Source organism: Elaeis guineensis, chromosome 6, assembly GCF_000442705.2.
Source record: "Elaeis guineensis isolate ETL-2024a chromosome 6, EG11, whole genome shotgun sequence".
NCBI lineage: Eukaryota > Viridiplantae > Streptophyta > Magnoliopsida > Arecales > Arecaceae > Elaeis > Elaeis guineensis.
In genome coordinates this window covers 120,973,967-120,988,135 of record NC_025998.2, presented here as the reverse complement: position 1 = coordinate 120,988,135, position 14,169 = coordinate 120,973,967, and the positions used below count along the sequence as shown (strand labels likewise).

The following is a 14,169-nucleotide window of genomic DNA, read 5'->3' as shown; positions in this document are numbered from 1 at the left end:
ACAGAAAATTCAGAACGATCCAGAAATGCTTCCAACGGCTATTTTTCAGATCCCAACGGCTAGAAACAACTTTTTGAGGTTCCAAATAGTGAGTTAAGATCAAAAACAACATTTTAAAGTGACAAGATAAGAAAATCAAAGTGAGAAGTACAAAAATAAGAGAAAAAATCCAAAAAGCATTGAAAAAAAATGCATTCAATTCCCAACTCATTGAAATATCAAATCAAGACATTCTCTTCAGCAAGAAAACAAGCTCATTCCTTCAAAAGCTTCCATAAAAGAAGAGCCAAGAGCTTCATCGACTTTATTGCTCATTAAAAGAGCTTTTTGTTTTCATTTGTCCTTTTACTTTTGCTCTTGTTGTAACTAGCTTCAATAGGATTTTGAAGCTAGGGGATAGGCCCATATGCCTAAGAATTGGAGTGTAAGCCAAGGATTGGCTTGTTTATTGGTTGTGGTTGGTGATCCGGTGTAAACCAACTATGTTTTGGATAGTGAGTCTAGAAAACTATCCGACTGTAATCATGAAAAGATTATAGTGAAATTCTCAAGTAGATCTTGAGGAGTGGACGTAGGTGCAAGAGGCACTGAACCACCATACATCGATTGTGTTTGTGATTGTATTATTCTTTCTTACTCTTCTTGCATTTATATTTCTGCACTCATCAATACTTCACTACTTTTCAAAACAGCACATTATTTGCTTAAATTTTGAAAAACCCAATTCACCCCCTCCTTTTGGATTATTCTGCAAGGCAACAAGTGGTATCAAAATCTGGTACTCACTTGCATTTGATTTAACAATCAAGAGTTAAGATCAAATGGCAACCCAAATGAGTGCGTCTCTTGCCGAAGGACAATCGTCGAGCCGTCCACCTTTGCTCAATGGAACAAACTACACGTATTGGAAAGCACGCATGCGCATTTACATTCAAGAATTTGACTATCAACTTTGAAAGTTATAGTCAAAGGTCCATACACACCCACAATAAAAGTAAATGGTAATGATGTTTCCAAGGTCAAAAAGGATTGAGATGAGCATGATATGAAATTAATTGAATTGAATACAAAAGCTATGAATGTTCTATATTATGCATTAGATGCTAACAAATTCAATAAAATTTTTACTTACATTTTTGCTAAGAAGATTTGGGATAGGTTGGAGATTACCCATGAGGGTACCAACCAAATCAAAGAGTCAAAGATTAATATGCTTGTTCATAGATATGAATTATTTAAAATGGAATCAAATGAATCTATTACCGATATGTTAACTAGATTCACTGATATTATTAATGGTTCGAAAAGCTTAAGAAAATTTTATTCTAACAACAAGCTTGTTCGTAAAATTCTTAGGTCATTTCCAAAGGCTTGAGAAGCTAAAGTCACCGCAATTCAAGAAGTCAAGGACCTCAGCACGCTACTATTGGAAGAACTCCTTGAGTCTTAAATGACTCATGAGTTAATCATGAGGCAAAATGTGAAGGAAGAAACCAAAAAGAAGAAGACCATAGCTCTCAAAACTACAACCTCCAAAGATGACGATAGTGAAGAATCCGATGAAGAAGAGAGAAGATGACTTGGCATTAATGGCAAGGAAGTTCAAAAGATTCATGAAAAGGAAGAAGCCAAATTTTAAGAGAAAGCCATTTAAAGGAGAATCAAGTAAAGATAGAGAGAAGGAGAAAGACAAGAAACTTTCCATATGCTTTGAATGCAAGAAGTCCGGTCATTTCAAAATGGACTGCCCTCTTCTCAAGAAATCAAGTAAGAAGGTCAAGAAGAAGGCAATGATGGCACAATGGAGCGATAGTGAGGACTCTAGCTCTAATGAAAAAACACAAGAAGTTGCCAACATTTGCTTGATGGCTCATCAAAAGAAGATAAATGCTAAAACTTTCTTAGATTTTACTTTTGATGAGTTATAAGAGGTATTTACAGATCTTTTAACTGAATTTAATAAAATAAGATTGACAAACAAGGAACTAAAGAAGCAAAATCCTAATTTAAGTCATGAAAAGGAAAAGATTTCTGAAAAATTTAATTCATTAGCTTGTGAAAATCAAAAATTAAATGACGAGCTAAAGAAAATTAAACCATTTGTAGAGAAATTTACTTATAGCTTCAAAAAATTACATATGTTATTAAATGAACAAAGAGTTGTATTTAATAAGGCTGGAGTAAGATTTAAACCATAAAAGAAGCAAAAATTTCTAAAAAATCTGTTTGTTAAAGCTTCATCAACTCTTATTTCAAGTGTTTCATGTTATTGTTGTGATAAAATTGGTCATAAATCCTATAAATCCTATGCATGTGATTTCAGAAAATTAAATGAAAAAATGATTAAAATGGTTTGGATTCCAAAAAGAACCATGAGCACTAACCCTAAAAGACCCAAGATGATCTGGATACCTAAATTCTTTATTTGATTTTCTTGTGTAAGAATGTCTTGCAATCCGAAAGAAGAAAAGACTTTGGTATCTTGATAGTGGTTGTTTAAGACACATGATGGGTGATAAATCTCAATTTGTCACTTTTGAACCTAAAAGAGTAGTTACATTTGGAGACAATGGAAAGGGATGTATCATGGGTATTGGTAACATTCGTATCACCCTTCCTACTTCTATTTAAAATATATTATTAGTTGATGGATTGAAACATAACTTACTTAGTATTAGCCAATTTTGTGATAAAAGATTTGAAGTAACTTTTAAGTCTTTAGCATGCATAGTATCTAGTCCCAATGATAATAGCTTCATGTTCATTGGACATAAACATGACAATGTTTATATGGTGGTCTGGATAATCTATACATGAAAAATGATTAATATCTTGTAACAATAAAAGCCAAGGTTAGTGAGACTAGTTGGTTGTCGCATCGCAGATTAGGTCATGCTGGCATGAATTTACTTTCAAAACTCATTAAAATAATCTTGTTAAAGGCCTATCAAAATTAAATTTTGAAAAAGATCGGATTTGTGATGCTTGTCAATGAGAAAAACAAATTAAGAATTATTTTAAACCAAAAGACATAATTTCAACATTTAGACCTCTAGAATTGCTTCACATGGATTTATTTGGACCTACTAGGACCACAAGTTTAGAAGGCAAAAAATATGGATTTATAATTATAGATAACTTTTTAAGATTCACTTGGATAATATTTTTAGCACAAAAAGATGAAGCATTTAAAGCTTTTACAAACTTTTATCAAAAAGTTTCAAATGAAAAGAACACATCCCTTGTAGGCATTCGTAGTGATCATGACACCGAATTTGAAAATCAATACTTTGAAATTTTTTGTAATGAAAAAAAGAATTGATCATTATTTTTTTGCACCTAGGATACCTCAATAAAATAAAATGGTAAAAAAAAAAATCGCACGTTACAAGAAATGGCACGCACAATATTATGTGAAAGTGATTTACCTAGATATTTTTGGATGGAAGCCATCAATACCACATGCTATATTTTAAATCATATATTAATTAGATCTATTCTAAAGAAAACACCATATGAACTTTAGAAAGAAAAGAAACCAAACATAAACTATTTTCATGTTTTTGGTTGTAGATGCTTCATACTAAACAATGAAAAAAAAATTAGAAAAATTTGATGCCAAGTCCGATAAGGATATCTTCTTAGGATACTCCACATCAAGTAAGGTATATAGAGTCTTCAACAAGAGAACTCTCGTTGTTGAAGAATCTATCCATGTAGTATTTGATGAATCTAATTACAAAACTTCTAGAAAAGAAGATATTTTAGATGAGGATGCAGAAATTCTCAACAAGAAGATGGATAGCCTCACGTTGAAGGATGATTCCCCACAAAACAATGAAAAAAATTCGACGATGAAGAAGAAAAGGAGGAAGAACTCACTCCAAACCAAAAAGAAGAGCTACCAAAAGAGTGAAGGTATGCACATAGACATCCTAAAGATCTAATTATTGGTGATCCATTACAAGAAGTAAGAACTCGATCTTATCTTAGAAATATTAATAATTACTTAACTTTTGTATCACAAATTAAACATAAAACCATAGAAGAGGCTGAAAATGATCCTTATTGGATAAATGCTATGCAAAAAGAATTAAACCAATTTGAAAGAAATAAAGTATGGACACTAGTTGATAGACCTAATAACTATCCTATAATTGGAACAAAATGGATGTATAGAAATAAACTAAATGAGCATGGTACCATTATTAGAAATAAAGCTAGGCTAGTCGCTAAAGGATATAACCAAGAAGAAAGTATTAATTTTGATGAAACTTTTGCTTCTGTAGCTAGATTAGAGGCAATTAAACTACTACTTGCATTTGCATGCTTCATGAATTTTAAATTATATCAAATGGATGTTAAAAGTACATTCTTAAATGGATACATAGCAGAAGAAGTATATGTTGAACAACCATCTGATTTTGAAAATCATGCATTTTCAAATTTTGTCTTCAAATTACATAAGGCTTTGTATGGATTAAAACAAGCACCACGTGCATGGTATGAAAGGTTGAGTAAATTTTTGTTAGATAATGAATTTACTAGACGTAATGTTGATAAAATATTATTCTTAAAAAGAAAAGACACTTATTACTGATACAAATCTACGTAGATGATATTATCTTTGGTGCTACTAATTAATCTCTTTGTCAAGAGTTTACCAAGCTTATGCAGGATGAGTTCGAGATGAGCATGATGGGAAAGCTAAACTTCTCTCTCAAACTCCAAATCAAGCAAAGAGGAGATCTTCATCAACCAAACAAAGTACATAAAAAAAATGCTTAGAAAGTTTGAAATAGAGACTTTAAGATCCATTGGCACACCCATGAGCCACTCATGTAAGATTGACAAAGATAAAAATGATAAAAAAGTAGATACTAAACTGTATAGAGGTATAATAGGATGATTACTTTATCTTACCGTAGGTAGACCAGATATTATGTTAAGTGTATGCATGTGTGCTGATATCAATCAAATCCTAGAGAATCTCATTTATCAGTAGTTAAAAAAAATTTTAGATACTTGTCTGACACACTTAATGTAGATTTATGGTATGATAGATTATCACCATTTGAATTAATTGGATATTCGGATGCTGATTTTACTGGATGCAAATTAGATAGAAAAAGCACAAGTGGCACTTACCAATTTTTAGGAGTTAATTTGATCTCATGGTTTAGCAAAAAAATAAAATTCGATAGCACTATCTATGGTCAAGGCCGAGTTTATTGCTGCAGGAAGTTGTTGTACTCAAATCTTATAGATCAAACAACAATTTGAAGATTTTGACATCAAACTTAATAAGATCCCAATAAGATGCGATAACACTAGTGCAATTAATTTAAAATCTAATTCAACACTCAAGGTCTAAATACATTGAAATAAGACATCATTTCATAAGAGATCATGTACAAAATAATGATGTGATGTTTGAAATTGTTTGTACTGATAAACAACTTGTTGATATATTCACCAAACCCCTTAATGAAGAAAAATTTAGCATCACTAGAAGAGATTTAGGGATTTGCTATCAAACGGAATAAATTTTATTCTCTAAATCCTAAAACACGTTGAATCAAATCTAAAATAGTCTATTTTGTGTGCACAACCATTGATTGATATCATTAGAAATCCCCTAATGCTTTTTATGTGCTGAATTTTCTCTAAAACTGTAAAAAGTTTCAAACTCATGCTTGAGTCGACTCAAGTTCATGAGTCGACTCAAAAATGAACTTGAGTCGACTCACGCTTGAATCGACTCAATTGTCGGGGTCACAAGTTTTTAAACGGGCCCGTGACTCTTCGTGTCACACTAAAACCATTCAAAAACCCAACATCCTTTCTCCAAAACCCCTTTCTACAGTCCTCACGATCCCAATCCTCTATCTCCCAATCAATCCTTGATCCTTGGTAGATTTGAGAGAAATGGTGCAGACAAGACACATGGGATGGAGATCTCACTCGAGTCAAAGCATTGAATGGTGGGAGCAAAGGAAGAAGGCTCGACTGGATTCCTCGTCTCAAGTGACTGAATCGCCCTAACCCACTGTTCAACCAAAAGTTTTTGAGCCAAATCAGTTTGAGGAACAAGGTACGGAGTCTTCCTCTCCACATCCCTCTCCATCCGAGAGAACAAGAACTAGGGCCGTTGCCTCTCCATCCAAAAGAATGGCAACAAGGGCCATTGCAATGGGGAGGAGAGTAGATTTTACATTCTTTGAGAAATACCATTTCTCAATTGGTCCGTGGCTTGACAGAATGGGGTGGAAGAATTTTTGCAGCTTAAATATCCCTATGTACTCTAAGTTGATCAGGGAATTTTATGCAAATCTGAGGAGAGGAGCAGCTGAGGTAACTACTACCGTGAAGGATGTTCAATTCGATGTTTCTAAAGAAAGCCTAGCTAGAATCTTTGGTTTGCCCCTAGGAGCTGTCCCCAAGAGAGCATCTAATAAGAAGGAAGCATTGAGGATTATTGTTGGTAGAGAGGATGTTGTTGGAGATATAAAAGCCCCCACACTTTCTGTAGAGATGCAGGTGCTGCATCATATTATTGAAGGGATCTTTATTCCGAAATTAGGGAGGCATGACTTTATGTCGGAGGAGTTGTATGTCATGTATCACATTATTCAGGGGATACTTCTGAACCTTCCTGGACTTATGATGCATCAGATTAGAGAGGCAGCAGGAACAAGGTTTGTCTACCCTATGGGATGGCATTGACCAGAGTATTTGAGATAGTAAGAATTTCATTAAAAAATGAGGGATTTAAGAATTTGTCTCATTTTGATGTTTATGATGATAAAATCCTGACTCGTATGTACTTTCATGTTGAGGCTGGGAGATGGGTGAGAAATGAGCCAGGTCAGGAGAGAAAAGAGCCCAAGATAGAGGAGACAAGAGAGCCATCTACACCTATAGCCCTAAAGCCTCATCTGATCATCCTTCATCATTCAAAGCTGCACCTGACCTTCCTTCACCAGCCACACCACGAGCTAGATCCCCTACAGCCTCCACACCTCAGCCAGCAGTTACTGACTCTACCACACTGGAGAGGCTGGCTGATCTTATCTCGACTAGACTCAGTACCCACATGGCAGGATTATCTGAGAAGGTAGAGAGCATTCAGACTGAGATAAGATGTATGGCAGATAGGCTCACTACCTTGGAGCAGCGAGAGTTGAGGGTAGAGGCACCAGCTGATGTTTCCGATGTGGCAGGAGAGATTGCACGACTGAGGGGGAGTCTTGAGTCCAGAAGCACTGAGATGTTTACTGTCATTAGAGAACTCGAACAAACTGGCACTGAGGTGCTTGGGCCTATCAGCAGACTTGGACAGTCCCAACAGCAAGGCATTATGTTTATACTTGGAGCCATGGGTAGTCTGATTGGGAAGCTTAAGAGACTTGCTCTGAGTGCAGTACCGGCAGCAGCAGCAGATACAGCCGTCAGAGCTTTCATGGCTCGTTCTGTTCCTACTCAGCCCCAGCCTCAATCCACGCCTCGACCTCCACCTGCTCGATCTCAACCGTCTGCTCCGCCATCAATTCAACCACAGCCACCAGTGTCTACTCAACCACGACCTCCTGTCCAGCTCCAATTTACTGCACAGTCCACCCAACTATCTGCTAGTCAGCGCAGACCACCTTTCACAGTATACACCAGAGCTGGAGTCAGATTTTCCACATCTGCAGGGGTTGGTCCATCAGGCAAGACAGGAGCCAAAGAGCTGGACTTTCATCATCTCGCGCTTCCTCATCTGAGACCCTAGAGATTCCTTCTGATGAGGATTAGTGGCTTGGGAGATATTTATTTAGTCATATGATGTATTAGGCTTTCTTTTGGACATATGGTTGTATTTATCTGTCTTGTGGACTTATACGTGACTTATCTTGGTATTAGTATGTACTTATTTTAATGTGTACCTACTTAGTGTGTATCTTGGAATTATTGACTGACTTACCTCACATTATATTTTGATGTGCTATGATCTAGCACATTCATTTTGATGAATACAATGCTATACTTTTACTCTTCCTTATTCTTGCTGTGTTATGGGATGTTCTACCTTGCTTATACATTGCCCTCTTGATTGATGACAAAAAAGGGGAGTAGAAAAAAACATATGAGCATATAAGCAAAAAGATGTATGAAAAGTGTATAACGAGCATTGTTAGCATGTATGATTGCCTGGATATTTATATTATATGTGTCTTATGAATGTAATAGAAAAGAATGTATGAGCAATGTTAGCATGTATGAAAAGAATGTATGAACACATAATGTACGAGCATATGAACATTGTTAGCATTGTTTGACATTGTTTGCTTTATCATGTACCCTATGAATGCATCTATGTGTCTTATGAATGTAAATTTCAGCCCTAACATATAAGTATAGCAATGGGCCTTAATGTGTGTGACGATGTCTCATATTTAATTATATAAATGAAGATTTTTGTACATATAGCACAATCAATGAATGTGCATTTAGTTTGAAATAAATATGGGCATACACTAAGGAGGAGCAAAGCCAAAACATATGAAAAAGCTTATATCGTTATTGATTTAAGCATAAGCCTATATCTTTATTGACTTAAGCATATTTCTTAAAAATTATGCATATGTTTTGCCAATTGCTCATATACTCAAAAGTTTTATCATCATCAAAAAGAAGAAGATTGTTGACCCCAAAAATTGATTTTGATGAATAACAATATGTTTGAGTATATATTTGAACTAATAAGCTTCTTATGATCATATTTCAGAAAAAATTGTAAAGTATCAAAAGAAAAGTTCAATAATGCATTTGAGAATAAAAAAGAGGAATCTGAAGATTTTGAAGGACATTACACATCTCAAACAAAGCTGGAGGAAGATATTTGAATGTTGGAATTGAAGAGGAATTCAAATTGAAAATATCACAAAAAATTCAATGGAGGACACCTCAAGTCGACTCAAGATGGTCCCGAATCGACTCAAACCAAAACGGCACACAAAAGTATTTTGGCACATTCTCGAGTCGACTCAAGTCTAATGTGAGTCGACTCAAAGGTGAGCTAAGGAGTCGAGTCGACTCAAGTTGCTCGAATCAAAGCCACAAGGTGCCAACAGAGAGCTGATTTTTGAGACAAAAGACTCACAGATCATTGAGTCGACTCAAGGTACAGTTGAGTCGACTTAAGGCTCAAGTTGAGTCAACTCAAGCTCAATCTGAGTTGACTCAAGCTCCAACGGCTAGTTCTGCAGAAAATTCAGAACAGTCCAGAAATGCTTCCAACGACTATTTTTCGGATTCCAACGGCTAGAAACGACTTTTTGAGATTTCAAACAGTAAGTTAAGGTCAAAAACAATATTTTGAAGTAACAAGACAAAAGAATCAAAGTGAGAAGCACAAAAATAAGAGAAAAAATCCAAAAAGCATTGAAAAAGAGTACATTCAATTTCCAACTCATTGAAACATGAAATTAAGGCATTCTTTTCAGCAAGAAGACAAGCTCATTCCTCCAAAAGCTTCCACGAAAGAAGAGCCAAGAGCTTCATCAACTTTATTGCTCATTAAAGGAGCTTTTTGTTTTCATTTGTCCTTCTACTTTTGTTCTTGTTGTAACTAGCTTCAATAAGATTTTGAAGCTAGGGGATAGGCCCATCCAAGCCTAAGAATTGGAGTGTAAGCCAAGAATTGGCTTGTTTGTTGGTTGTAATTGATGATCCGGTGTAAAACCAACTAGATTTTGGATAGTGAGCCTAGAAAACTATCTAGCTGTAATCTTGAAAAGATTATAGTGAAATTTTCAAGTAGATCTTGGAGAGTAGACGTAGGTGCAAGGGGCACCGAACCACTATACATCGGTTGTGTTTGTGATTGTGTTTTTCTTACTCTCCTTGCATTTATATTTCTGCATATCCTATTTCTACACTCATCAATACTTCACTAGTTTTCAAAACAGCACATTATTTGCTTAAATTTTAAAAAACCCAATTCACCCCCCCCCCCACCCCCCTCTTGGGTTGTTCTACTGGGCAACAAGCTTCAAGTGGGAATCTCAAACCTAACACATACCTTTCCATCCTACTTTAACAAACTTGTATCTTAAACATAAATAAACCACAAACTTCCTTTTTCTGCACCATATATAGTCATCAGATCTTAGAACTTGGTTTTGTTCCCCATATCCAATTTATTTAGGTTAGAGGTCATTATCATACTACATGAATATCTAGCCTGGTTTATGCTAAGATTGATCAATCTTCAAGAAATAAATCATATAAGCTGCTTTAATAGGCCAAATTGTCACCAAATTGAGATCTGAAATCAAGACAAGTTGACAGGCAACAACTGAGAAAGAATGATGCTGATGTATTGCTTGTACAGTAACTTACCATTGCTATCCATGAGAAGATCCAATGCAAAGTATTCCACAAAGAACTGAGTGTTATGCTTCATTGATTGACCATAAAGTGTATGAAGCAACGCATGACCAGTTCGATCAGCAGCACATGCACACCGATAGGCCTGGCCACCTATAGATGCCAAACTAGTCATTATACGTATACACACATATTTAAATAATGGTGAATGAAAACTGTGATAGCAATATATGAAGCTCTACCTTTTCCAAAGTTCAGACTTTGACCTCCAAAAGCACGCTGATAAATTTTCCCATCTTCAGTTCGAGAGAATGGCAATCCATAATTTTCAAGCTCAATAACTGCCTTTGGTGCTTCTCTGCACATATATTGAATAGCATCCTGATCACCTGCAGACACAACATGCAGTTGCTGGTCAGTTAACACAGAAGTGTAGTGAAACATGATGCCATGGAAAGATGACATTCTCATGAGTCTAGTCTATCTGCTAGAACTAAAACAGAAATCCCAAAGATAGGTCATCAGAGTTTTTTCTATCCATATTATGAAAGAACTTCTTTGAGGGCGTTTGATGTTCCAACTGTCATCACATCACCAGGAAGAACTTCTCTGATATGTGATAAAACATTCAAGTAAGGAAGGTGATATGCTCTAAGCAAGTTACCTAACCAATCACTTCCTTTGACTGTATCATACATATGCCACCTCCAGTCATCTTCAGTCATATTTCCAAGGGCTGCATTTATACCACCCTGCATGATTTATACAAGCCTGATTAGCAGCATATATGCATACAGCTTAACAATTGGGAATGTGCACTAATGTTTGAGGAATAACTGATCTCATAAAACATCCACAGAGAATCAACAAGTCACAAAAAATGATAGTTAACTATTAGAGCACACCTCTTTTCATTTGGAGTTTCTTTTCAAAGTATAATATGGCCAGTCTTAAAGAAGACCAGTGCAAGCAGATCTTAGCTTCTGCTGGTTCAGACTAAAGATCACTCTGGATTTTTATCTGGAACATGATATTTCAGTTTGTATTTTAGTTTGTATTCTAGTTTATGCATATAATGTGGATTTATGGATCTTTAAGACAGGATCAGTCAGACCATTAGAGAATGCAAGTATCAGCAGATCTGTGACTTACAGATTCACTGCAAGGATACAAGGCTCTAGGTTATCAAGGAAAGCACAATGCACTAATTGCTTTGGTATAGCATATTCACATAGTCACATGACTAGAAAGTCATATGAAAGTGTAAATGTCTCATCAATCAAAATTGGCGATATCTAATATCCAGAAAAAGAAATATTAAGAATGAAAATGAAACTAGAATCACCCACATGCAAGGGGGAATGTTGGCCCCATCGTGTTTTTTCTTGTATGTATAATTAAGTGATTTCTTTATCTCCTTAACCATAACAGTCAACATGGACGTGCATGCTGACACAGAGCAAGCTCCAGCAAAAAGCTAAATTCCAAAAAAAAAATTAAACTTGGGTAAAAGGCACATATATCACCTTAATTGGATATTGTAACTTAACAAGGGTCCTAGTCCTACTATTGCTGGATCACCCTCATTCGAGACAAAAGGAAATAAAGTTGTTCGGAAACTTAAGGCAGCATTTCTCAGGGAGAAATAAGTAAAACTATCAGTTGATCACTTGAAATGGCATTTTACCTTTTCCTGTATGTTCTCCCCTAATTTTCTTTAAGAGGTCAAGGTGAACTGGATATTCCTAGGTTATGAAGTGAAGAAATATCTAATAAAATTGTAATTAGGTTATCTCTCATTATCTTCCTGTATCTGTCTTGTGCTCATCTAATCAAGAGGTTTGATATAATCCTTTACTTGTCAAAGGTCAGGAACCCATAAGTACAGAAAGATAAAAGACTTCTCATATACTGAACCAAATGGAAAAACAGATCTCTCACTAATCTCTTGTTGATGGTGATTTCTTTATTGCTGCACCTACGAATGTCAAATGCATGATGTTGGCATGCCATATTTGTCAACAGGAACAACAATTTTCAAAAAATTGATGGTCATTGTTACATGAACCAAAAGCCAAGAAGAGAACATGGTAATGACAGCTCTAGATTATAGTATTACTTCATCAGATTTGCCAATTTCAAAGCATTATAAGCCACTGTGATCCAAGAGTCTTGACTCTCACAGCAGTTCCAAATAAAAACTCTATCATTTGACATTTGTAAGTTTCATTAGTTGTCCAAATAGCAACTTGCTCGCATAACCAATAAACTACATGATTAAACCAATCTGTTGCAACAGTAGGTGAATGTATATGAGAATAACCCTAGCTCTGACAATATATAAGCCAACTGAACCAATATATTGCACTCGTCACAGCTACTAAAAAAAAAAAACTTTGTTAACCAAAGATAAATATTAAAATCCGCTCCAAAAAAAAAAAATAATATTCAATACCTGTGCTGCAACCGTATGAGAGCGAGTAGGAAAGAGCTTGGTAATGCAAGCTGTGTTAAAGCCATGCTCAGAGAGTCCAATTGCAGCTCTAAGCCCAGCACCACCAGCTCCTACTACAACTGCATCGTAGGTGTGGTCCACAACAGTGTACTGTCCGAACTTTATCACAAACCCAAACAGCAAAAGTTCAATTTATTTTTATGGAGAAGATAAATGAAACTATTATCAAAGGCAAGTTAAACAACATTTATCAAAATAGTCCAGATAAAATTCATCCAAAAATATTGTAAGAAACAATAAATGACTGAAACAAAGCAGATACGCATTTTGGATAAAGGGGACTGTCCTCTCCAAACTAAAATGCTTCGTTCTTTTATGACATACAACAGTGTAGTAATATGAGACTTCTAGCAATAAGATCCTCTACCATCAATAATCAAATGCTTATTTGTGTCTAAACATGAAACATGATTAGAGACAAAGAGCAGAACCCAAAAATAAATAAATAAATTTCTACTATCATCAAATTCAGGATCTCCAAAATGCAATGAACTAGAATTGAAATTTCTAGCTTTTTCCACTGCATCACCAACCAAAGGCATCAAAACATAAATAAATAGAAATAAAGTAGAATGGTATTCCCTTAATCTTTTTTTGGGACCATAGCGTGCCGAAGCCTCAATTATTCCAAAAAATCTCATCCAAAAATAGAACTTCTATCTGAGATCACAAACCAGATGAACCAGAAACCGGAAAAGAGAGAGAAGAAAAACCTCGCTTTTAAGGAAACATAAATCGTGAAATCAGACGAACGATCTAACTTAACAGAGCTCAAATAGCTGAAAAAATTTCACTAAAATTAAACAGAACCGCTTCAAGAGAAAATATCCTCATAGAAAAACACTTCAAGAAACATGAACTAAGGATCATAAACATCCCAAAACTCAAGAAAAGAACAAATTGGACTCGCTTAGACATGTGGGAACTCAAGCAAGAAACCCGCGATCGTATCAATTAGCCAAACCAAAAAATCGAAATTTTTTTTAAAAAAAATGAAGATCAAAAGATACCGAGTCGGTAGAGAGAAATCTGGGCGTAGAACGGGAGCGACGGATCGGTTGGCCTCCGATCGACGCCTTCCTGGAGGAGAGGCGAAGGGCTCGAGACACGCAGCTCCGCCACATCTCTCTCTATCTTAGATCGGCCTTCCTCTATCAATATAGATGAGCTTCTCTTCTCTCGCCTTCTCCTACTCTAGAGACGTGATGGATCGCGGAGAACAGCGGGGCAGGGCTCAGGTCACGGGGACGGACTACGGAGGGACGCGAGAGGGCGCGTGG

The 14,169-nt window shown here is 35.8% G+C and overlaps 1 protein-coding gene across 1 annotated transcript in view; it reads right to left on the bottom strand.

Moving 5' to 3' along the window:
• The window catches only part of LOC105060109 (succinate dehydrogenase [ubiquinone] flavoprotein subunit, mitochondrial), a 24,485-nt gene extending 10,316 nt beyond the window's left edge, over positions 1–14,169 (bottom strand). Inside the window, exons 1-5 of the mRNA XM_010943721.4 lie at positions 13,900–14,169; positions 12,830–12,988; positions 11,039–11,126; positions 10,617–10,763; positions 10,387–10,527 (exon numbers count right to left, since the gene is read on the bottom strand). Of these exons, the coding sequence (XP_010942023.1) occupies positions 10,387–10,527; positions 10,617–10,763; positions 11,039–11,126; positions 12,830–12,988; positions 13,900–14,013 (649 nt within the window). The 5' untranslated portion in view covers positions 14,014–14,169. The remainder of the gene's footprint in view (positions 1–10,386; positions 10,528–10,616; positions 10,764–11,038; positions 11,127–12,829; positions 12,989–13,899) is intronic.